At 37.3% G+C, this 25,163-nt stretch overlaps 1 protein-coding gene across 4 annotated transcripts in view; it reads right to left on the bottom strand.

Moving 5' to 3' along the window:
* Window positions 1-25,163, bottom strand: part of ulk4 (unc-51 like kinase 4) — a 107,477-nt gene that overhangs the window by 43,662 nt on the left and 38,652 nt on the right. For all 4 annotated transcript variants that reach the window (XM_083550740.1, XM_083550738.1, XM_083550739.1 and 1 more), the window contains exons 23-31: window positions 20,502-20,635; window positions 19,892-20,013; window positions 15,993-16,049; window positions 15,818-15,869; window positions 15,588-15,682; window positions 12,392-12,443; window positions 11,951-12,116; window positions 11,731-11,823; window positions 2,509-2,557 (exon numbers count right to left, since the gene is read on the bottom strand). In XM_083550740.1, coding sequence (XP_083406866.1) covers window positions 2,509-2,557; window positions 11,731-11,823; window positions 11,951-12,116; window positions 12,392-12,443; window positions 15,588-15,682; window positions 15,818-15,869; window positions 15,993-16,049; window positions 19,892-20,013; window positions 20,502-20,635 — 820 coding nt within the window. The remainder of the gene's footprint in view (window positions 1-2,508; window positions 2,558-11,730; window positions 11,824-11,950; window positions 12,117-12,391; window positions 12,444-15,587; window positions 15,683-15,817; window positions 15,870-15,992; window positions 16,050-19,891; window positions 20,014-20,501; window positions 20,636-25,163) is intronic.

Here is a 25,163-nt window from a genome sequence, read left to right on the forward strand (position 1 = left end):
ATAATAACTCAGTGTAAGGTGGGAATACAACTATTTAACACCCTCTCTATTTTTAAAAAGAAAAAGCATGGTCTTACATGGCTAATATACTATTTTTGTATAAATGTTTTACCTTATATTTTTCACTGTGTATGTGCACTGACATAAATTCATAAATCAAAGAAAGATAAATAACATCAGAACATTTCTACATTGACTGTAAGAAAAGCTGTATAATGGCATTAACACCAACAGTGACCCATTTCACAGAGAAGGGATTTCATTTATATATATATATTATATATACACACACACACACACACACACACACACACACACACACACACACACACACACACACACACACACACACACACACACACACACTAAACAAAACAGGACTTTTAAAATCTTGAAAAAATAAAAATACTAGATCTGAAACTGTCTACTTTGGATGTCAATGTTTACATTATCACCTTAAGTCCTAGTTCTTGGCTGTCAGAATGGAACTTTAGTAGTCTACTGCTGGTATAGCACATTCACCACAAGGTTTTTATGTTGTGTATGCTGAGATGCTTTTCTGCTCACTACAGTTATAAAGTGATCATTTGGTTTAAAAGAGGCAGATGTAGAGGACAGGGAGGAATGGAGATGGATGATCTGCTGTGGTGACCCCTAATGGGAGAAGCCGAAAGAAGACGAAGAAGAAAAAGAAGAAAGTTATAAAGTGATCTTATAAGTTATTATAGGTGCATCTCAATACATTAGAATATAATTTAAAAATTATTTATTTTAGTAATTCAATACAAAATGTGAAACTCTTATATTATATAGATTCATCACATACAGACTATATTTCAAGTGTTTATTTAACGTTTTATGATTTTGGCTCACATTTAACAAAAACCCAACAATTAACCATCTCAAAACAGAGAATACTCCATAAGACCAATAAAAAAAAAGAAAAAAAAGAAAAAATGTTAGTAAATTGTTGGCCTTCTGGAAAGTATGTTCATTTACTGTATATGTACTCAATACTTGGTAGGAGATCCTTTTGCTTTAATTACTGCCTCAAATCGGTGTGGCATGGAAGTGATCAGTCTATGGCACTGCTTAGGTGGTATGGAAGCCCAGGTTTCTTTGACAGTGGCCTTCAGCTCATTTGCATTTTTTGGTCTCTTGTTTCTCATTTTCCTCTTGACAATACCCCATAGATTCCCAACATCATGGTTAATTAACCAACTTTTGGTGCTTTTGGCAGTGTGGGCAGGTGCCAAATCCTGGTTGAAATCTGCATCTCCATAAAGCTGGTCAGCAGAGGGAAGCATGAAGTGCTCTAAAACTTCCTGGTAGATGGCTTTGCTGACCTTGGACTTGATATAACACAGTGGACCAACACCAGCAGATGACACGACTCCCCAAACCACCACTGACTGTGCAAACTTTACACTGGACCTCAAGCAACTTGGATTCTGTGCCTCTCCTCTCTTCTTCCAGACTCTGAGACCTTGATTTCCAAATGAAATGCAAAATCTTGTCAATGATCGTCTTCTGGAAAACTGTCAAGTCAGCAGTCTTCCCCCATGATTGTGTAGCCTGAACCAGACTGAGACACCATTTAAAAGCTCAAGAAAAATTTGCAGGTGTTTGGATTTAATTAGCTGATTAGAGTGTGACAATATTCAAATTTTCTGAGATACTGAATTTTGGGATTTCATTAGCTGTAAGCCATAATTATCAAATAATAAATAAATAATTAAACACGAAATATATCAGTCTGTGTGTGATGAATCTATATAATATCCGAGTTTCACTTTTTCTATTGAATTACTAAAATAAATCAACTTTAATGATATTCTAATTTATGGAGATGCACCTGTATATCATTCTTGGCAGCCTGAACCAACCTGGAAATGTTCCTCTGACGACTCCAATCATCAAGGCATTTCCACCCAATGAACTGTCACTTGCAATGTTTTTTTTTGTATCATTCTGTATAAAGCCAAGCAGTTTCTGAAATACTAAACTCGTCCACTGTTGAACTAATATCCAAGTATCAAAGTCACAGAGATCACAATAATGAAAGCTTAAAATGTAGTCATTTGATTTTGAAGACACTATCAGCCTAGGGCAAACCGTTGGCCAGTTCACTCTAGCTTGTACTTGTATTAGCTCGTCACAAGCAATAGCTGAAGAAAAACACATGTTGCTACTTCACAGTAATGCAAAAGCCAGAATATCTGTTTACGCCTTGAACCATTCAAAATGTGCTTTTTTGAAAGACTTTCCCTTCACAGAGTGTGGAGCACTGTGATTCCCTGTTTCATCTGAACCACACTGAGAGACCCTCTCTCCTCAGACTCACATAAAGGTAAACTTTAAATTTCTGTAGTGAGGTATGATTCCCATAAAGTGTACAATTTTCTGGATGCTTTATTCTTTACTAAAGCTGGCTTGGGAGACCCAAGGCAATAAATAAATCACACTAACAGAGAAAGGATCCAGCCTAGAGGCTCTGCGTGCACTTACCGCTATGACTTCAAAGATGGCAGGCAGCAGACGACTCTTTCTGACGAGCCTGTATTAGGGACACACACACACACACACACACACACACACACACACACACACACACACACACACACACACACACACGTACAACATGGCATGATGTCCGTAGTCTGTCTTCATTACTGCGACAATCATGCATGTTTTAGGCTTTGGTACTGCATGAATGTGCTGCTGATGGCTGAAAGCTTTAAGACACGAAGATCAGTCATCTAAGAAAATCACCTTTGACTAACACCTTCAGGAGAAAAGCATGAAAATAAGAGAACGATGGGTGAAAGAGGAGATGAGAGAAAAGTAGGGAAGAAAGAAGTAATGCAGGGGAAAAGAGAGAGAGAGCGAGAAAGAGAGAGTGAATGAGAGAAGGAGAAGCAGAGGGAGAGTGTTCTATAAGGCTCGGCACTGAGGAATAATGCGAGTCTTTATTGAAAATGACTTTGCTCACACTGTTATTGATTAAGCCCTTTGATTCACAGCCTATTACCATATGCATGTAAAGGCCCTCAAAGGAGAACACCACTACACTGGCTGAAAATGGGAGCTAGATTGAATGAAATTAGCTAAAGGGTCACTTGCACAATATTAATCATAGTGTTTGCCTTAAACAATGATGTACTGCATGGCGGGAAAGCATTTGTCTATTCTCCTCATGACATGTCTTTGGCTCTGGTTAATGCCTATATACTATTAGGTGCAACGAAATAAAGGCTCAACACCACATAAAAAGCCTGCACAGAAGCAAATAGTACCTAACACCACTACAGGAGCAGAAAACAGAGCAAAGACAGTCACAGACAGATAAATATTTATTATTCCCAGATTTGCCAATACGGCCAACAATAAAAAAAGAAATGTGAATCTTACCACTAAAGCAGGGTTTCAGCAGGTTTCAATAAGTCAAATTTATGAATTTTTAAGACCTCTATCACGACAACGAAAACACACAAATACGTTGTTAGCAACTGGCATTAACCAAGCCATAAATTCATTTTATTTGCAAGCCACGTATCGCTAAACCTGCACTTCTCCATAGCTGAAAAATAAAATGCATTTTACATCTGTGGTACAATCCAAAAGAGATTCACACCGATAACAAAAGGCTGATTAGCTGTTGCATGTTGGTCTGTACTTGTAATACAGCGAATTATATTTGGACTAGATAAAGAAAGAACAACACTACAGAAACAAGCAAACAAAAAATACATTCTAAAGTGCTAAAGGGAGCATTTTGATGAACATTCGCGGTAGCCTTACATGTATACCAGAAATGTAAGACCTGTTTAAGACCAAGAACAGCGTATTTAATACTTTTTACATTTTAGACTTTATTTAAGACCTAACAGAAACCCTGGAAACACAATCAACTCAAGCAATTCAACTGACGCAGTCTGATCAAGACATGTTTGCACAATTTGAATGTGTTAAAAGCATGCTATTAGGCCATACTTGCTTTTAATTTTTTTGTTTAAATCTAGATGTTAGCGTGCCTGAATTCAAATGTAAACTGACTCAAGACTTATAAAATCAAATATATAAATATAACCAAACTGAATACAGTATACATTATCAATATACCATCTGTATAGACTGCAATAATATATCAGCTAATCAAAATAATAAAAAATTACACCACGAAAATATTACATACAAATCCCCAGACAAGTCCTATCTCTCAGGACCTTAGTATCATAACTGACAATGACAAATAAATGTGATGATTAGTATTAGAGAACACTTCTCTGCCCTTTCTCCTTTGTTTGAACGAAAGAACTCATCTTTCTTCCATCTCTCCCCTAACACACCATCATTTGCTGGCACCAACTTACACCAAGGGACACAGTCACAATTACTCACCCACATACATGCAGGACAGCAAAGCTGATGAATGGGACTACTTTATCTTCCTGTCAGAGAGAGAAGTGCTAACATGATGGCAGACTTTCCTCTGTATTGCGCACTGTATGCCTGTCTGCAGTCTGATTGCACTCCATTAGTTCTTTACAGGGTATGCAACCCAGGAGTCAGAACGTCTATCCATCTTGCTGAACAACAGAAGCAAGCAGGGCCAAGTGGAAAGGGTGTGTTTGATAGGACAGGGCTCTATATCTGTACAGCATTCAGCCCATTGATCTTCCTACTACAGCAGCAGTGGTACACACAGCACACTGATTACCTGCACCGCACAGTGAGTGGCACTGGGATGATCAGAGAACATTTGGTTCAAACTTGGTCTATTTTCAGTTTGGTTGAAAGCACCCTACATTGCTTCACTACTCCTTCTCTGAACAGCAGATATGACATTAAGAAAATTGTGATTGAGAAAAGAAGCTCTCGTTCTAGCACTGATTTGTTTATTTTGTTTAAGCTATTCAAAATACTTTTGTCCTACTAAAAGCAGTCAGAGACACCAATGTAACCATTGTATCCCTGTGCACTCAGTGCCAAAGTGGCAAACATATAACGAGTTTAATGCTGGAGGTTTTGTTTAATCATTGCTGGATGATGAGGGCTGAGCATCGGTTTTACAACAATGACTTTATTCAACAAGCATTCATTTGTTTATACCAGGACAATTCAAACACCACTAAATGACAAGAAAGTTGTCATATTCATGCCTTGACTTGTTTAATCTCCTGTCTTTACACTGGTCTCTAGGTGTATTTTTTTTTATGTTAGTGCCTTGCTGGGTTTTACAACCCTGAGCACACCACATTTCCATTAACCCCTCTATTAAAACATGCTTTGGTTCAGTCCTGATTTCAGCTGTGCAACATGGTAAAGCGACATTTTCATGGAAACCCGATGTGCACGGATTGGCATTTACACAGGTAAATGTCAGCCCAAATACTGTCTAGCATCTAATGGGAGAATGAACACAATCTCCATGGCTGCACGAAACATTTTTGATGGGATTGGTAAAATGGGGCAGAAAGCTGGTGGGTAAATGGCTACCATTTCTCTTTTCATTCTTGTAAGTGCACACAACAGCTATGACATTTTGTAGCAGTCACGCTTTTATGGTGCTTACACGTGGAGTGCATGATGTCCAAACTGTTGTTGTCCATTTACTTTAAATACTATATTTATGGTATTTAATTTTATGCATCCTTTGTGCTGGAAAAAAAATAAAATTAAAATAAATAAATAAAATAAGAAAAGGAAAGAAAAAATGTCTGGCAAAATTTTAGCTGTTGAAATTCCTAAGCACAATCATGTTTTCTGTTTTACGTCTGTGCATTTGTGCATGAAGTAGATACAGCTCTTACTCTGTGAAGCTCAAACATGTTGCATCAGCTTAAAACACAAATAACCAGTATAACTACACATACATAAAAAAAAAAATACATTTATTTTAAACACAACGAAAAGCCCAGCTGTGTGCAACAGACAACACAGATTGTTTGAAGCTATTTTAGCTAGTGGACAGTGATGCACCCTTCCCATGGAACTTCAATGGAATGCTGTTATTAGAATACTGGCTAAAATTTAGACCCGACAAGTTCCTGTTGTCCAATACAAAATCTGCCGTCACTGAATTACATTGGACAAATATGTCAAACCTGATGGGTACTGATTCGGTACTGATACTGGTACCCAAATGCTTAGTATTGTATGAATCAGTGCAAGCCTAGTGTCCTGAAGCCCCTTCATGGCTCATGTGAACTCTTAATCATTGTGATTGTTGACCTAGCTTGTGAGTTTTAGATCTAAGATAATGCCATTGTGCTGTTGACCGTCCGTGATTTGACCATATCTGGAACTAGACCATGAAATTTAAATAATTGGGAGCCTCTTCACATTACACAACTTATTATGCTTTAAACGTTTTGATTTTGTCAGATTCATTACATTTACATGCATTAAACATCATCATGGTATAGATGAACATGTACAGTGGTACCTTAACCTACGAGTGCATTAATGTACGAGTTTTCCAAGGTACGAGCGGTCAATTGGTCGATTTTTTGCTCTGTTACGCGAGCAAAAACGCCGCTGCTAGATTTAATAACATGAAACATAAAAACGGGGTGGCATTTTGAGGGTTGGAACGGATTAATGCCATTTTAGGTATTTATAATGGGGAAAATTGATTTGATGTGCGAGCAAATTGAGATACGAGCTAGTCCAAGGAACGAGTTAAACTCGTAGGTCAAGGTACCACTGTAATGGCATAAGTCTATAATAGCAATGAGGTTTTGCACAAATTACTAAACTGCTTTCATACGTAGCAGAAAACCAAACAAAATCTCTGTTGAAGAAAATGCTCTGCTTAAAGCTTGTGATTTACACATTTCCTCCACCAACCAACCACCCAAGCTTCTTCCTATAATTATTTGCCTTTCTCTATTCACTTTTCCCACTGTCCATTTTCAGTCACACTACAGCCAATTGCTACTGTGTTGCCATCAGAGGTTGGCAGGTGGAACTGCCAAACCCACACAATGAAAGTGTTCAGTCTCACACCACACAGCTCAGACTCGCAATGTCTCTGTCCCACACACACTGAGCATGTGACACCTTCACAACCTACTCGCCATGGATGCAATCTGTTCCACACACACACCTTGTCCCGTCTAATAAGACTCGAACAGGCGGGCTTAACAAATCTGTATGCCACTGTGCAAAGAGCTTGTCTCACATTAGCCTGAAGGAATAACCCATAGCTTTATATTGAAATTGGACATGCAGTAAATTATTATATCAATACACTCAAATGTTCAAAGACAAAAATAATAAAAACACATCCCCAATAGTGTGCCTAGTATAAAAAATAGCAACACTAAATAACTAAGAAAAATGTTCTTAATCATTTACATGAAAGCAAAACACATTCTAAACAACCATCATGAGGGCAAAAGTAGCCGAGAGTTCTTGATAATTGGAAAGTTTGAACTACTAGCCAGACTGATAATGAAAGAAAGACCATGCTTATGCACAGAACCTGCTAATGTCCCCAATTTGCAATCTCATTTTGCCAGGAAACCATCAAGTGAAGGTTTTCTCTTTTTTAGGACTTTATCAAGCAGTGGCAAACGCAATTTAATTTCACCATTGTGAGCATAATAGCTCCTCATAGATGCCAGAGTTGGGAGGAGGTTGGGAGGATGTTGGGGGTTGGGGGGTTGGGGTAATGTGGATGGTGGCGACAGACAAACGTTCTTCAATTGCTGACATCAATTTGAATAGTTCAGCAGCACAACGTGCTCTATCAGCACCAAGAAAGACAATGTGCGGAGAGGTCGGGAAGAGCCATTACAGAAACAGCAGGGGGATAAGGAGGAGATAAGGAAAACATACTCTCACACAATCCCACAAAGCCTATCCATCACTGTTTCAGCTCACAAGGATAAAGGTGAGCAAAATAAAGATGGGTATGAGCACAACTCCTAACAAGGAAAGTAACCGTTTACAATGGCATTTCTACCTGGATATAATTTGGCTAACAAATGGTTAAGTAACATTCATGTGGGATACAATAAGAATTAAAGGCTTTCACTGTTTGGTTTCTAGGTCTGTTTTGACGCCTCTTACAGTGTCAGACTTCCTCTTTTAGCATGTAGTACAAATACCAGTGACCGTGTCGTGGCCAGTGGATAACAAACTTGTGCTAATTAGCATCTAGGTTCGACAGGAAAATTCTAAAGTAATTAGGTCTGTTCCACATGACTGCTGTCTCTGGTGTAGCTGTGACTCAGCTTTCGGGAAAAAATAGCCCTGCACCACTTAATAATCACTATTAGACCATCATAACTTTTTTGGCCAATACTGCTTCCTGTGTTGATGTGCTGTATTTTCAGCAACTGGCTTTTTAAAGATTTTTTTTATGCCAAATTTGAAATGAAATAAAGCATCTTGTATTGCATAACCGTTCAATTGCCTTAAAATCAACGGAAAACTCAAAAATAAAAAACAAAATCAGCAAGGCAATTTGCATTTTTATTATGTACATGAAACATGCTAGCTGACTCATGTGCCACCTTCTTAGGTGTTTTTGTTTCTTAGCTGTTGCCAAGCCCTGATTTAACAGCACAACAAATAGTAAGTCTGCCTAGTAGTTACTAGTAAAGACTAATGAAGGCAACGCACCTGCAATAATTCTCACTCCAGACAAATAAGTCTGACCTGTAATTGTGCAGCTGTACAAATACCTGTCTTCATACAAACAGCTAACAATTAGAAGTAAATTGCTCTTTTGAGAAAATAATAACCATCAAACAAGGTTTTATTTTGACTTATGCTACTGTATAACTAAGCAAATATTAGATAGCTAATGCTTACCAAAATACTTGTGAAAATAAGCAACACCTATTAGTAGTTGCATGTTGGCTCGATTAACTAACATTAATTTAATAACTTGATTTATTTTAGGTTGCTTTTATTTATTATATATATATATATATATATATATATATATATATATATATATATATATATATATATATATATATATATATATGAAACACAACCAAAAAAAAAACCCCAGCTTTTTTTTAAAACATGAAAGATGCTGCATCATTTCAACTAAACAAGTGCCAAGTCAATACACATTGCGAGAAATCCAAGGCTGTGCCCCAAATCACATGGCATGTATGCAGTAAATTATAAACTCAATTGCTAAGCTACAGCTAACCATGAGCTCCTTGGAGACCAGTAGTCTTTTTAACATCACTGTTTAAACAAGCTTCTAGTGCACATGTGTGTGTGTGTGTGTGTGTGTGTGTGTGTGTGTATATATATATATATATATATATATACACATATATATATATATATATATATATATACATATATATATATATACACACATATACATACATACATATATATATATATATATATATATATATATATATATATATATATATATATATATATATATATACATACATACATACATACATACATACATACATATACATATATATAAAACTCAATAGTTATATATTATGTATCAATAAATGTAACAATAAACATTTGTTTTACTGATGCACCAAGTATGAAATCAAGCACCAAAATCCGCTATGATGCACACATTCCGGCAATTTAAACCGTCCGTGCGGAAACAAAACAAAAGTACCATTTGCCGTGTCCTGGTGTGACAGCAGAAGTGTGCAGTTGGAACAACAGACTGGTTTAAGGTGGAGGTTGGACTGCATCAAGGATCAGCACTTAGCCCTTTCCTGTTTGCAGTGGTGATAGACAGGTTGACTGAGGAGGTCAGACAGTAGTCTCCGTGGACTATGATATTTGTAGATGATATTGTGATTTGTAGTGAGAGTAGGAAGCAGGTTGAGAAGAGCCTGGAGAAGTGGAGGTATGCGCTGGAGAGAAGGGGAATGAAAGTCAGTAGGAGAAAGACAGAGTACATGTGTGTGAATAAAAGGGAGGGCAGTGGAGTGGTGCGGTTGCATGGAGAAGAGGTGGAGAAGGTGGAGGAGTTCAGGTACCTGGGGTCAACAGTGCACAGTAATGGAGAGTGTGTTAGGGAAGTAAAGAAAAAAGTGCAGGCAGGGTGGAGTGGGTGGAGAAGAGTGACAGGAGTGATTTGTGATAGAAGAGTATCTGCAAGAATGAAAGGGAAAGTTTACAGGACTGTGGTGAGACCTGCGATGTTGTATGGTTTAGAGACAGTGGCATTGAGTAAAAGACAGAAGGGGGAGCTGGAGGTTGCAGAGCTGAAGATGTTGAGGTTTTCGTTGGGAGTGACGAGGATGGACAAGATTAGAAACGAGTTTATTAGAGGGACAGCGCATGTAGGACGTTTTGAGGACAAAGTAAGAGAGGCCCAATTGAGATGGTTTGGACATGCGCAGAGGAGGGACATGGGGTATATCGGTAGGAGAATGCTGAGAATGAAACCACCAGGAAGGAGTAAAAAAGGAAGGCCAAGGAGGTGGTTTATCGATGTGGTGAGGGAAGTCATGCAGGTAGTTGATTTGAAAGCGGCAGATGTAGAGAACACAGCAATATGGTGACGGATGATCTGCTGTGGCGACCCCTAATTGGAGAAGCCGAAAGAAGAAGATTTGTCCATGACCATGCTAATTAGAGTATTAAAAACTCGAAAAGTTATGTAACAAATTTAAGGTACATTTAGAACAGCTAAAAATGTGTGATTAAGTTGCAAATAATCACCAGTTAACTCATGACAATTATGCGATTAATTGCCCTTGATTATTTTAAACAATCGGCAGCCCTAACATATACAGAATCTCACAAAAGTGAGTACACCCAAATTTCAGCACCCATTTTTGTAAAAATTTGAAAGGGACAATACAATAAAAAAATAAACTTGGATATATTTTAGAGAAGTCAGTGTGCAGCTTGTACAGCAGCACAAATTTACTGTCCTCTGAAAATAACTCAACATACAGCCATTATTGTCAAAATCGCTGGGAACGAAAAGTGAGTACACCCTAAGCGATAACAGCTGTACGTTGTTATCATGCAAAACCTCATGTCCAAAAATCAACATGATGAATAGGACATGTGGCTTTGCATGGTTAAACAACGTACAGCTGTTATCACTTAAGGTGTACTCACTTTTGTTGCCAGCTAATTCAGATCACAGGCTTATATTAATGCACTTCTTCTCATACATTGTAATTTGTATAATTCTATATAATGCATTGATTTGTATGGTGGATGCTTTGCAAAAATTGCAGGGTAACAACACAAATTAAAAACAGGTCTTATAACTTAAGAGAGCAACACAGTGTTATGGTGACATTTTCCTCCATGGGAATGTCCTTATAACAAAGGATGATGAGGACGCTTACATATTCCTTGGTCTCATGACCAAGTTGTGATTTTCCATTGTGCTTGTGAGACTGTTTATATGTAAGACCAGGAATCAATTTTATTTCACACAGTTTCCACAATTAAATACTACTATATAGGGTTAAAAAGATGTGTTCATGTTTACATGTTGTTCATTAAATTAATTTAATTATCGACTAAATGATGTTGTTTAAAGTGGAAAAACATGCTATTACAGGAAAATAATTAGGTTTGATGATCATATGATAGAAATAAAACTTTTAGATGTTGCAACATGCAATAATGGTCAATTTCTTACTTCCCCAAACACAATACCTGCAGTAAGTGTAAAAGTTTTATAATGGCTCTATCAATTCCAGTGTTGAAGAAAGTGTGTGCTAGAAATCCACAGAACAAACATACCTGTTAATAGGCTTGCTGTGCTCAGTCAGGGAACCAAGCAGTTTGAGGGCATAGACAGGTATTGGGTCTGGCTCCAGAAGCAAAGACTCATACCTAAAGAATGCAACACCATCCAACTCAGTGTAATTTACTGTATAAATAACAGATTTCCTACAAGTAATTTAAAAATGACAATAATGTTATTGTTGAGGAAAAAAAAAGATTGAGGAGAAGGTCTCACTGTGGTAGCAGGGCCTCAGTAATGAGAGTTAACAGGCGTGTGTTTGAGGATTTGCCCTCTAGAGCCCATGATTCCTTTTTTCTTTCCTCTTCCTCCATCACCTCCTGGCTCAGCAACAGCAGAGTGATATCTGACAGCACCCGTAAACTCACAATGCGCCACTCCACTGAAACACACACACACACACACACAAGAGAGATGTACATTTGCCTGTATACTGGCACAACAGCAAAGGAATCTCCCAGTGCCTTAAAACTGAAAGTTTGAAGCATTTACATCAGCGAAGCATAAAACTCTTGACTAATCTTAGCTTATCTTAGGCAAATGATCCCAGACAATTCAATTTTGGCTCAGGATGAGTAGAGAACTGCAGAATCAAGCCTGCATGTGTTATGAGTTACCCTTCAGCCTGTCTACTGAGCTAGCGGCAGTGCAACTTACCATTCTTACTAAATGCCAAAGACGCCAACGGCGGTAAGATAGAATCCACAACCTTGGACAGAGAAAAAGCAACACATTATTCCCAAACCAAGAGAAACTCACCTAGCTAGTTAAACAATTCATATTCACAGTCACACAAAATAATTCTGGCGAAAAAACAGCTAGGAGGCAAAAAGTGAAATAACTCAGGGGAGCTGCAATTTGCATGGAAATGTGATGTCAGCTCATGCCCCTTTGATCATGTATAGTCCATTACAATGAAATGCCTTATGCCAGCTATTTTTGAAAAATTTACAATTGGGTTTATGATCATTACCAACTCGAATAGAAACAAAGGTTGCATACAGGTAGCTTAATGTGGATAGCTATGGGCATTTTTCATACAAAGGATTCCATTTTGAAAAACCAATGACATAGAAATACATTGGAAAAATGGTCGAAGGAAAGTGTTCTGTGTCACAGGATTCTAAAACGAATAGTTCATAATTCATCTACAGTAGCAGATTTTATATATTGTAGTTTTACACAGAATTAAGATTTATAGCAAACTTTTGCACATAATCATTATACTTAGTGTGTTCCTTGTCTTTGCTCTGTGTGTGTGTGTGTGTGTGTGTGTGTGTGTGTGTGTGTGCACAATCAGTGAGAGCGAGCACTGACAGTGAGGAATGGGGTTTAATGACTTCTGGCGTTCTGTAATTAAGGTGCCTTCTCCTATTATAGGGTATCAAAAGACTGCTTCCTCTCAAAGCTTCCTAATGTGTAGCTCCTACCAAAAGAACATCGCCAGTCATTAAAAAAGCCTCAGAAAGATACAAAAAAAAAAAAAAACACCCACACTGCTGACCATTGCAGAGTTGAGAGTGATTTTCTGTTGCTTGCACTTAGTAAGAACAGTAGCTATGGCCAGTGGGAAAGCTGGGACTCACTATGAGCTGCCACAGCTGTGAAGACCGTGCCCGGTACATAAAATCCTACAGTGTGCTTAAATCTATACTGGAACAATAAAGAACAAAATAAATAAATCCCCAGCCCTACTCCCATAGGATAGGACAATAGAGTACAGTACAGTGAGCATGCTTGTTGTTACAGCTCTCCAGACTATGATTTACTGGGTGTTTCATAACAGCTCGAAAGAACTAACATAAAATGTGCAAAAAGTAAGAAAAGTACATGCATCTTTCTATTCTTTCATTAAAGCTTGGGGCAAAAAATACGGATTGGATTTTCCTGATATTGGTTGTGGTGGGAGTGGGAGGCAATCAGTTTAGAGGGAATATTCGCTTCAGCTAAGACTTCTTATATTTGACGTTCATCTTTTGTTTAAATAATCAATAGAACTAAACATCATCTCAATGTGCTTGAAACTTTGCATTTCAAAATCTCATAATTTTTTTTGTAATAAACTGTTATAAAATTTAGGGTTGCAGCCCATTTCAGCAAAAAGAGAATTCACCCCAGAAGGGACGTCAGTCCATCACAAGGAATCACAGGGCATCATGCATACATTTTCACACCTATGGACCATTTAGCCTAATTCACAAACCTGCATGATTTGCTGAATAGTGGGAGGAAGCCAGAGAACCCAGAGTAAACGCACACCAATGTGTGAAAAACATTCTGAATTCAGGTAAATTTTAGAATTTGATAGCCAGAAAACATTTCATTGGGGCAGGGCCATGTTTACCACTGTTTTACCCTTTTTCTTTAATAACAGTCCGTATATGTCTGGGAACTGAGAAGGCTGGTGTTTTTTTTCGGGCATTTGTGCCTTGTACAGGATTCTACCTGCTCAACAGTTCTGTGTCTTTTTTGTCATATTTTTCATTTCATAATGTGCCAAATGTTCTCAATTGATTTATTTTTCTTGGCAACAGCGTTACGGGTTAGTCAAAGAAACTTAGAAATGAGCATCAGAAAATAATAAGGACATATTCCTCTTTCTTTCACACACGCAGTAATACCGGAAAAAACGCGGCGGCAGGCTATTCCCAAAATGCCGCTCTGCTCTTAAAGGAGCCACAACATATTTCACCCGTTACACCGTGTAACAGACAGTCTTTCGTTAAAGCCTGTGTAAAGTTCATTAGTTTCAGTGTAGACACCTGCGGCTTATAGACAGGTGCGGCTTATTTATGTTTAAAATAAAAATCTTTGTCAAATTCAGTGGGTGCGGCTTATATTTGGGTGCGCTTAATAGTCCGGAAATTACGGTACTTCAGCTGTTATTTTTGTTCATGTTTATGAAATGTTGCAACAATTAATGAATATTATTATTTCTCTAAAGTTGCTTTGTGACTATGTCCATTGTTAAAAGCACTATACACATAAATTGTAATTATGAAGTTCACTACACAGTTCCAACTAAATAGCAAATTAACTGACTCCGACACTGAGAAGGCAGAAACCTTCTTAAGTATGGTGTATATGTGGTAAAGTCCAAAAAAATCTGTCACCAAATCTGACCTGACAGTTTGGAATGAATAATTGAGGCTTTTCAGTGTGACTCATGGCAGCACTTAAACACCATATTTCATTGTTTTTGCCTCTATTCACTCTTTAACACTGCTTATCTAAATGCATGTATATAATGTAAAATGTTTAAAATCTACAGGCACGCCAGCTACATTAAACTTAACTATAGTCAGAGTCTGACTCAGAGTAGCCCAACATTAAATGTGTTCATTTAGCGACTCACATACAGTACGAAAAATCATATTCTTCACTCTTCAGCCAAACCCCTGGCTCGGGTAATCTCTCCGTGCAAATACAGAGCATTCCCTTTATTCCATTTTTGGCATTTCATTATAACGATGCTGTTAACGTGGTTCCAACCGGAATAGCAAATTAGCCTTAATTCTTTTCATTTTCATCAAGTTTTCATCAAGTTTTCATCAAGGTTAACAATCAGAATATTTAACAGCAACATTTTACTGGGGTTGTGTAGAAGCAAAAAGTTTTTTAAGCCAATGATTTATTAAAACAAAATATTTTATTAAGTTCAAGTTCTTTATATTTGTAATTAATGCAGTGATTTTGTTGATTTGGTCAATTGAGTGTTAATACATGTAACTTTGCTGCAATTGCCCTCGGTTTTAGTCTGTTTTTTTGTTTGTTTGTTTGTTTAGTGTGTGTGTGTGTGTGTGTGTGTGTGTGTGTGTGTGTGTGTGTGTGTGTGTGTGTGTGTGTAGCTTACAGTGCAATGGTAACGGCTTAGAAGGGTAGGGTGCTGGGAAATGGCCTCCACCGCTGACAGTGTGTTTCGAATCAACTCCTCAGATGCTGATGGCCCTGCACAGAAGAAAAGGTCAGTTGACTGGTAATGTATTAAAATTCTTCTGAACAGATGATCCAATATAGCAAAAATATTATATTTAATAACTATTGCTATAATCAGTTTCATTGTATTTTTTAGGAAAATCTTACCCACAGAACTTCCCAAACTGGTCTCATTGGAATCTATGGATGTTATGTGATTCTTAAAAATAAATAAATAAATAAATAAATAAATAGAATAAGATGAAAAATGAAAACATAAATGTGTGCGAATCACACCTCTTTAATGAATAGTTCGACAAATTTGTTTAATATATTCACTCACCAGGAGCGCTCCAAATTTGATGAGAAACTCCTCATTCACCACCTGAGGCCTAAAGATCTGCCAGATCAAATCAAACAGATTAGATAGCAACTCCCATTCAGTGATTCTCTATTATTATACAATCTTGGTTCTCATCCAGCACAAGTAATTGTAGCATAAACTCATACTGTTGTGCCCATCAACTGACATCTGTACCAGAGCCATTTAGTTCTTCTGAAGCAAACATAGCTGATTCAGTGCTACAATAGAAAATCAAGTCAAAACAAAGCAACAATACAAAAAGTAATCAATTACCCTGATTGATTTCCACGTTTAATCATAGTACATCTGATGTTTATATAAGCCGCTGATTTTCTTATTGCATCGACCCTAGATTTGCTCAGCTTCCCCATGGAAAACCAGTTCAACAGTCATACAAATCAAGACCGGTCTTAATAATGCCTCATGGTGCTGTCATGTAACAGTCAACACTTTCTCACAACTTCTGAGACGCAAGGCTGAGGGAACTCAGGCGGGTACTTGCAGTATTGAGATGATGATGGAGGTAGAAAGGTCATGGCTGTTGAGGGGAGGAAGGAGTCAAGCTGCTGTCAGTAAGAGATTGAAGCTTTGCAGTATGCTAGTCACAGTGCAACTGACCTGCAGAATGACCTGAAGTGACTGATGAATGCTTTGTGTTTTTGCTGTCAGCTTTGCAACAGCCCACAGAGATGATGAGAGACAGATGAGATTGGACTCTAGGTGCCTGACATGAATGTATGTGTAGGCACACACTCGCACACACTTCTATTAACACAAATACTCATTCTCATCATCAATCTATTCACAGAAACAAGAAAAATACCCTGGCAAGAGAAACATTTTGAATCTCAAATCAGGTGAAGTAAACTGAAACAGTCATGTAGTGTATAAAACGTTTACTCATAATATAAGAATTAATAACCTGTGTTTTCCATGATGGACGTGAACATGATAATTCACTTTTAAGCGTTATATTCTGTGCAGTTTAGCAAATGCTTATTATGAGTCAAATAAATACAGGAATGTCTCCGTTCCGGTTTGCACAATATTTTGTTTCTGGTACACTTCTAATCATGAGCTAACCAACTTAAGATAAGATAAACCTTTATTCGTCCCACAGTGGGGAAATTTCTTCTACCATAAGTTGTATAATCAATAGGAATTAGTGAGCTTATTCCAAAAGCAAGCCTTGCCTGCCTAAGCCATAAGACCTTCACTGTATTTAACCTGAGCTCATATGTTTTTGGATCATGAACTTTCCTTCTCCACACTTTGGCCTTACCTTCACCTTGGTAAAAGTTAACTTTGGTTTCCATCTTTTTGTGGCTCATCACTGTTACTCTGTCAATCTGAACTTACTGCTTATGAAAGGTTTTTATCTTATGGTATAGCCTCTATATTTCCGCTCTAGAAGTCTTCAATAAATGGTGGATTGAATTACCTTCACCCGTGTTGTGATGGATGTTCGTGATGCCACTGACTTTTGTGTTAGAAATTTTTTTTCACATCTCTCGAGCAATGTTCCTGTCATCAACTGCAATTGTTTTGCTTGGTCAATCTGTCTGATGTCTGGAAGTTAATGCACTAGTGCTTTTTTTCAAGGCATTCCAAATGGTTGTATTGGTTAGGCCCAATGGTTATGCAATGTCTTGGATTTTCCCTCTTTTTTTTCAACTTCAAAGTGGCATATTTATTTAATTTTTTTTATTAGACAATTTTTAGGACTTCAAGTTAGTTGATCCTTTATAATGACAGTCTATACATGCAAAACCCAAGCCTCAAACCAATAATAAACATTCAGAGTGTTTAATTAATTAATTAATTAATTAATTAATTAATTCGTCTAACAGGGTACACAAGTCAGTCACATGTTCCAATAAATTTGATCACTTGAAAATCCGGCATTGTTTGAAAAAAATAGATGTAAATATCAGCAAAAAAATGAAATTTAGATTGACTGTCATTCATCTTTTTATCTCAAACATAAATGACTTTAGTGTAGAGCAAAAATGTGCTTTTCATTCTACTTCAATTTGTTATTACACCATTAGCATGTATTATACAACTAAGTAGGGACTAAAATCGAATAGGGGCATCACCCATTTCTTGATCCTGTTGCACCATGAAAGCATGCTAACAAATAAAATGTTACATTTATAAATGAATGACATGCTTTGTACCCTGTAGTTGCATGCTAATAAATGTGATACATTGTTCCTCTTATCACTTATATAAATAGCTATAAACAGTCAGTCATTCTTATCAATTATTAAACATTTTTCTATTATTTGAAATAATAATAATAATAATAATAAACACAGCTTGTTGTGCTGCTGAGCAAACATATACATTTGCCAAATTATGACACTTTTTCATTTATTAATTTATGACATACTGTACTGGTTATCCATTTCCTCTTACATGTTATAGAGCATGCACCAGCAAATTATTATTACTTTCTTTCTTTCTTTCTTTCTTTCTTTCTTTCTTTCTTTCTTTCTTTCTTTGTCTTTTTAGGAAATGTAGCAACATCAACTCCCTTCCCCAAACTTATCCACCTCACAAATACCTGCACATATTCTAAAACCCATAGCACCATTTTAAAGCAAATGCATACCTCAGTGCTTTAGGGATGAAGAGGCCAGCAATGCCCATGAGCCAAAGAACACCACTAACAAATTATTTCATTTAAATCGATCAAGACACTTGTGTAAACACATAAATAATTATACACCAGTACACAGACAAGTACATACCCTCCCACCTTCCTCCCAAAGCAGGCAGATTTACAGAAACCTTTTCATTACTGACAGCTGTAGCTCCCTTTTTATAGAGGTCACACTGTAACCTGCTGAAATAAGCTAATTGCATCAGAGCGACAAGCTATTAACCCCAAAACGAAACCACTCAATTTGCCTCTGTTTATTGAGGTCCAGTCTCCGTGGCAAATCCCGAGGAAATAGAGAATCATATTTTAATCGACTCATCGACTCTCTTAGTGACGTATCTTACAGAGCAAGAAAAATTCCTTCATGTTAATTTCGGCATGGCGGAGTGTGTCAGCAATAAATCCAATTTTGCAGAGTTAATTAAATCAGAATATGAGTGTGTGTGTCTGAGTTTAGCTGCAGGAATAGAGCAATACAAATTAGCTGTATTTTATGCACAACACCACACACACTGTTATAAGAAATTAAATCACTGGCTGGGTGGTGTATTTACCCCTTACCACCCTGATATTGATTAGTTAGATTAGTTTGACCTGTGAGGAAAACAGCATATCATGGTGTTTATTTTTCTTATAACACATTTTATTTAGATTTATTATAGAACGACATACTTTTCTATATTCATTTGCATTCTGTTGTGAGTTGTATGCAATGTTTTCAAGTTCCCATGATCCGTTTTGTTTCAATAAGCACCTTTCTCTTTTACGAATTTAAAGTTAATATGATGAAATCAAGCTTGTTGCAAAAAAGAAAAACAGCTAAATGTAAACTCTTCTATACTGAAGATTTGTTTCCCCCTGACAAAAAGGAAAATCTTTACCTGAAATCGCTAAAACATTTAATAAATGTCTTCTGATGTAATGGCTTCTTTCAGAGCAAATTCATTGTTAAATAAAATCACAGTAATATATAGGTTCAAATGATATAATGTGTTTGCCACAGACGCCCCTGTGAACAAGTTATTACTAAATACAAATGAAGTTACATTAGAACTAGCACAAACGCCTGACTAATCATATTTAATGTGTTACAACACATTGGATGTATGCAATGAAGCAATGTTGAGGGCAAACAGAAAATTAATGTTGATGCACAGGCCACACATTCCTATCCCCATCGCAACACACACACACACACACACACACACACCTGTGAGGAAAGCAGGTTCAGCACAACAGCAGTCATGGGAAGGCTCTGTTTGAGCTGTCGAGTCTGGGCAGTGGAGGGGTGTTTCCTTCCCACTATGCTCCCCAATGCTGTCAGTATGTCATCTACAGAAAACCAAGATAAAGAGAGTTACATCATCATTTGTGTTATTACGAAGCAGCAGAAGATCTAAATAAATGACTCTCCTCTTTAAGATCCCTGTTGTTGTCACCTGTCTGACAGTCCACTGGTTCCAACAAAAAACCAGTTTGAACCAGATATCGTGAAGTAACAGCACTGATTTACAAATGAAACTGCAAGAACAGATCGATACTTGGCCCTGTGTTCCCAAATACAATCAGAAAGGTAATTAAACAGAGAGACGGATCAAATTAGACTCTGAAGTAATTGATGCTCATTCTCTTCTAACCTCATCTACCCTTGACTCGTTCTCATTCAATCACTCTTTTTCTCACATCGTGATTTTCACCACCACCCACTCTCTGCGTATCCTAGCTTTCCTGCCCCACCGCCTCCCCCAATCTCATCACCACTCTTCCTACATTCCTCTTCATGGCGCTCTTTCTTTTTGGGTGTAATGTGATTGATTTACCCAGGATAGCTGGCAGCTCTCGCACAGTGTGACGGATGAATATGGCCAGGCATTTTGACAGGTATTCATTGCCACTTTGTTGCTCCTTCCCTGGTGTGGCCTTTCGGGTGTCTCTCTCAATGTACATCACTAACCTAAAAGAGAGTGGTCAGAAAAACATTATTATTCAGAGAAACACATCCATGGAATGATACTAGCAAAACACAGACGACGCTTTTCATCAATTACACTTTATGCCCTGAGAGAGAAAAGGATTGAAATGATGGCGGTGACTCAGAAAAGCTTGATAGAAAATAAAAAGGGCACACTGCGTAATATGAAAAATAAAATCTCTAGATGTAACACAACTAGATACACAATTTAAATGTGTCCCTGAACAGTTAAGATTTCCAGTTTTAAAAAAAAGTTTACATTTAGTTTGCAGGCAGAAAGGACAAAAGAAAGTCAAAAGCTCTGTTCTTTTTACTGTATTGATCATTTTTTACTGTATTGATATAGATGAACATTGACTTTTAATGTTCATCTATATTATTGACCAAAGTGGTCTTTCCCCAAAGTATTAAAATATTGAGAAACAAAAGAGAATCAATGCAAACGAGTGAAACAAGTAAGTATTTAATGATAATAAAGCCAACTTACCAAAAACAGATTCAAAATGATAAATAAAAACACAAACACTTGTTGGCTACATTAATATCCACTCCCTATCATCTGATTTTTTGTTGCCAATTTTCAATTCCACAAATCCTCAAACTGATTAAAGCCTGCACTTTGACTGGACCATTCGAACACTTCCAGTTTCTTGTTTTTGAACCACTGCACTATAATGCTGGCTCCAGTTTCAACCCTCTCCCAGATGTTTTCTTGTAGAACTGTCCCGTATTTGGCTCCATCCAGCTTACCCTAAACCCCTACCGATTTCCCAAGCCCTACTGATAAATACGACGGCACAATATAATGCTACAGTAACCATGCTACCACCACTTCACAATAGCAATAGTGTTGGGTTTCAGCCAAACACAGGGCTTTATGCCAAATTGTTCAATTTTGGTCTCATTAGACCAGAGAATCCCCACTGCCCCCCACCACCCCACTCCTGAGCCTCAAACATGCTTTTTTGGCAAACTCACAAATATTTTTCTCCTCTTCACTTTGCTTTTCTATAAAGCCTAGCTTTGTGAATTGTGATTGAGCTTTATTTTTAATAAAAGATTTAATGGTGCTTACTTGGATGTTCCAAGCTGTTATAGGAGGTATTTTTGCTCTTTGATCTGCATGATGCTATTTCATTATGTAGGTTCTTCCTTCTTTTTTGTAAAAAGAGGCATATCTATATCAGGATCAAATGAACCTTAAATTGCACACACTAATTATGCAATATTTAATAGCAGCTCGCTATGAAAAAATAAATACTGGCTAATGTACCCTAGAGAAATTATACAGTACAGGAAGTCCTTCACACTTGCTGCCTTTAGCCTCAATAGCCACCCTAGCAGGTGAGATCCATGAATGTAGACACAGGAATACTGGTTGTTTTTGTTTGCTGGTCAACAGGCTCAATTCTTAATTTATAGCCGATAGCACAAACTCGCCTAAACAACCGACGTGGACCATTACATTAACTAATCTTGTTGCTTTTACAGTTCATATGTGGCAATTTACTACTTCAAATACATAATACAGAGCTTACATTTTTATTTTATTTTATTTTATTTTTTTTTTTAAAGCAACCAGTTTAAATCTGCTTGTCATCAAACATAAGTATTAATTCGGTGGCATCATTCTAACATCGTTCTTGTAGGTAAAATTATTACAGTGATACAGAGACATCAGAGTTTTGAGTTTATAAAATAAAAAAAATCTAGACTATTGATGACTGCTTTGCAACTATCACTTTAGGAAAGTGAGAGTGTAAGAAGGGTGTGAGAATGTGGAGAATAAAACCTATGAGAGAATCACAGCTCCGGAGCTGACAGTCTGCAGCAGCTTAGAGGCTCACACTTATTAAGAGGAGCTGTTAATTAGCTTGTTTCCCTCCAGTATAGCACATTTCAACTCAATAAGTACCTCAACTTTTCTCAGCAAGACAAGACACAGTGATAGGATTCACATTTTCTCTCTCCCTTGCTATTCTCTCTCTCTCTCTCTCTCTCTCTCTCTCTCTCTCTCTCTCTCTCTCTCTCTCTCTCTCACACACACACACACACACACACACACACACACACACACACACACACACACACACACACACACACACACACACACACAGTATCCAAATGCATCTTTCAAATTAGACACAGATGAAAATGCAATCATTGAAAATTGCACAGAGTTGCTTGAACACCATAAAGAAGAGCACATACTAATAAATTAGGTTGAATTGGAATAGAGGAACGGTCTGAGAAGCAAGATGAGCCAGGCAAAAATAAACTAAGCTGACAGTGAAGACACTGTAAATAATAGCAGATTTGATATGAGATGCTAGAAGAACAGAGAATAAAAAAGCAATGTCAGAAATAGAAAAGTATCATGACAAAGTATAACATGGCAAAATAAACCGGACATTTGGGAGACATCCAAGTAATTACTACTTGGAAATTAATTTGTTTCAATGTGTGACTCGAACAACTAATTTGTCAATGTTCAATCCACTTGCAAAGCTCACAGCACTGCTTTCCTACTGTCCAAATAAAACCCTTCTAAATCAATGCTCTACTTTCACTTCAGGTAAAAACTGTGATTCAATTGATAATTGATAACGGTTGCATTCCGATTTCTAAAAATGATCCTACAATTTTCCAGTAAAAATAAAAAAGATTGCATTATATAAGTAGGACCTAGAGTCATAATCTATTTTAGCTTACTAGGAGAACGCAACTAACCAAAAAGTTAATAAAACTACCATCACTTGAATATATTATTAAGCATGAGACAATCAATTGCAGTATTATTGTTGCATACCCTGTCAGTGAACAATACCGTTATCCTTTATGTAGACAAATGGCTGAAAGGAACATGTTATTTATGCCACGAGCGCACTAAATTAGCCCTTGGTAATATTCCCTCCGTCCTAATAGGCATTTTTGTTGCACATTGCAGGCTATCATGTGTCTGTTTCAGTATCAAATGGAAAGCAGAAAGTGAGAACATGAAAATTCATGGATATTATAGTAACACGTCAGGATCAAGCAGGTCTTTATTAGTCAGCCACAGCCTGGAGGAAACTACGTCACCTGACAAAAAAAAAAATATAAATGAGCAGAAAGAACTGGGACCTGCACAGTAAATTACTTCCACGGCGATATGCAGGCTGCTCAACAGGCATGGAGATGTAATTGGAATCCTAAAGGAATTCTCGGGCATTAATGACTAAGATATATGGAAATGCCTGGCTGACGCTTAGTGTTTACATGGCGCAAAAAAAAAAAATCTCTTCCCACAGGCATTTGGCTGATTAGGTACAAAAACCAAACAGAATGGCTTTCTCTAACCAAGGCCAAATCAACAACGTTAAGAATTTCTTTCATTTAAAATCTGGAGCTTCTGCTGCACTTGGCCTACTTTGCCTTGGCCACCACATGCAGTGAGAGATGAGACACAAAAAACTATTCAAGCTCTTAAACTTTCTATAAGCCTAGTACAGGCAGCACCACTTCCATTTTTACAGATCGCCCGGAAATTAGACGAGTTTCAGTTGGCTCTAAATACACTCATCTGTCTCAGAGCAGGGAGATGTTGGGCAGAATGCATCCAGACTGACACGTCTGCAGAAAGTGTAGCCAACACTGCCGAGCTAATTAGGGAAGTGTTTATGAAAGTGGGGAGGAAGCTGCGCTCACTGTGGGAGATTGAGAACAGGGTCAGCTCTCACCCACTGCACCAGACAGAGACAGAAGAAAGGGGATGATTGGAAAAGTGGGGGAAGGAGAGTAAAAGAACAGGAAGACAAACCAGATCTGTGAAGACAATGTAGCTGCTGAGTCCTTAAAACTGATTGGTCAGGGAGTGTGGATTAATTTTCTAGAACGTCGGCTCTGATAATCATGTCAGCTGTAATTCAAAGTGCATGATTATGTTAAAACATGATTCTATATCAATACATAAACTAATAAATAGAAAACATTATTTTATATAATCATTGATTTGATTTCTGATAGAGGAGGTTTATTTGGTTTATTTTAGGAGTACAACTTTTTATGCTTACAGCACGGGGCAGTCTACACGACAAGAGGATTTTTCTTATTAACTTTGGGAAAGGCCGAAAAGAGAGGTTAATGAGGGAATGACTTTTTAGCTTTTATACAAACTTGTCTTGTTGACATCACATAATATTTAATGTCACAATAAACAATTAGCTTACTTATAAATATATGAGTAATTTATAAGCAAATTAAGAATAAATCACTGAGATTTCTAAATGAAAACAATCTACTCATTCGTCTTTTTTTCCCTCTTGTACATACTAATGGTTATAAATGATTAATATATTAATGCATGAGTTCAGTGATGGATATTAACAGGTATGAGTTTCTGTGTTTATTAGGTAATAGTGAGGCCATATAAGGTAGTAAGCAACATTTCATATCTGTATTCAAATAAACATTTGTGCAAATTAGATAGAGTAGAGAGAGAGACTCTGTATATGTAGAGATAGTAGAGAGA

The sequence above is a fragment of the Silurus aristotelis genome, assembly GCF_946808225.1.
Source record: "Silurus aristotelis genome assembly, chromosome: 1".
Classification (NCBI taxonomy): Eukaryota; Metazoa; Chordata; class Actinopteri; order Siluriformes; family Siluridae; genus Silurus; species Silurus aristotelis.